The 604-nt window shown below is 53.3% G+C and overlaps 1 protein-coding gene across 1 annotated transcript in view; it reads right to left on the bottom strand.

Moving 5' to 3' along the window:
- LOC119586734 overlaps positions 1–604 on the bottom strand; it is a gene marked incomplete in the record, with an annotated part of 16572 nt that continues 15968 nt past the window's right edge. Inside the window, 1 exon segment of the mRNA XM_037935462.1 lies at positions 1–471. Within this exon segment, the coding sequence (XP_037791390.1) occupies positions 292–471 (180 nt within the window).

Genomic DNA, 604 nt, shown 5'->3' with positions numbered 1-604 from the left:
TCCTAAGACTGGAAGGATTCACACAGCCTTCAGACACCGCCAGAACCTCTTGAAAAAGGTCAGCCAATATGAACTCGAGTACCACCTCCGATTCATGAATTCCCGCAGGTAAAACTCGCCCTCTTCTGACGTCATCAGGCGGGGGTCACGTGACGAGGAGAGGACCGCGTGATGGCGAGTGACTGTTCTGTGCCCTCCGCCTTTGAAGTCAACCTCACCTCGGTTCCTACGGGATGCCGAGGACCCGAGGAGGACCCAAGACATACTCAAGATCGAAGACACAGGAGCTGATTACTTGCTGATGGGCGTAAGCTTGACCGTTGACCTTGTTCTGCGTGTGGTTGCGGGCGGGGGCGGGCGGTTGAGGGAGTGGCGACCCATGACGGGCGAGGGCAGGTCACGAATGGAGGGGCACGAACCCTTTCGGGGCGGAGTGGCCAGCCCGTGACCTCCTTCGTCGGGGACCCATTCCTGTGAGAGGGAGAGAGATCTGTCACGTCTGTCTAGTTTAAGGCACTGCTTAAAACTGATCTTTTATACTAGATATATAATACTACCGTTGTTATAATTATTATATCGCCTTTAAAATACTTCTGTACTGTAA

This window comes from Penaeus monodon, chromosome 21 (genome assembly GCF_015228065.2).
Source record: "Penaeus monodon isolate SGIC_2016 chromosome 21, NSTDA_Pmon_1, whole genome shotgun sequence".
NCBI classification, from domain to species: Eukaryota; Metazoa; Arthropoda; class Malacostraca; order Decapoda; family Penaeidae; genus Penaeus; species Penaeus monodon.
This window is presented reverse-complemented; position numbering and strand designations above follow the sequence as displayed.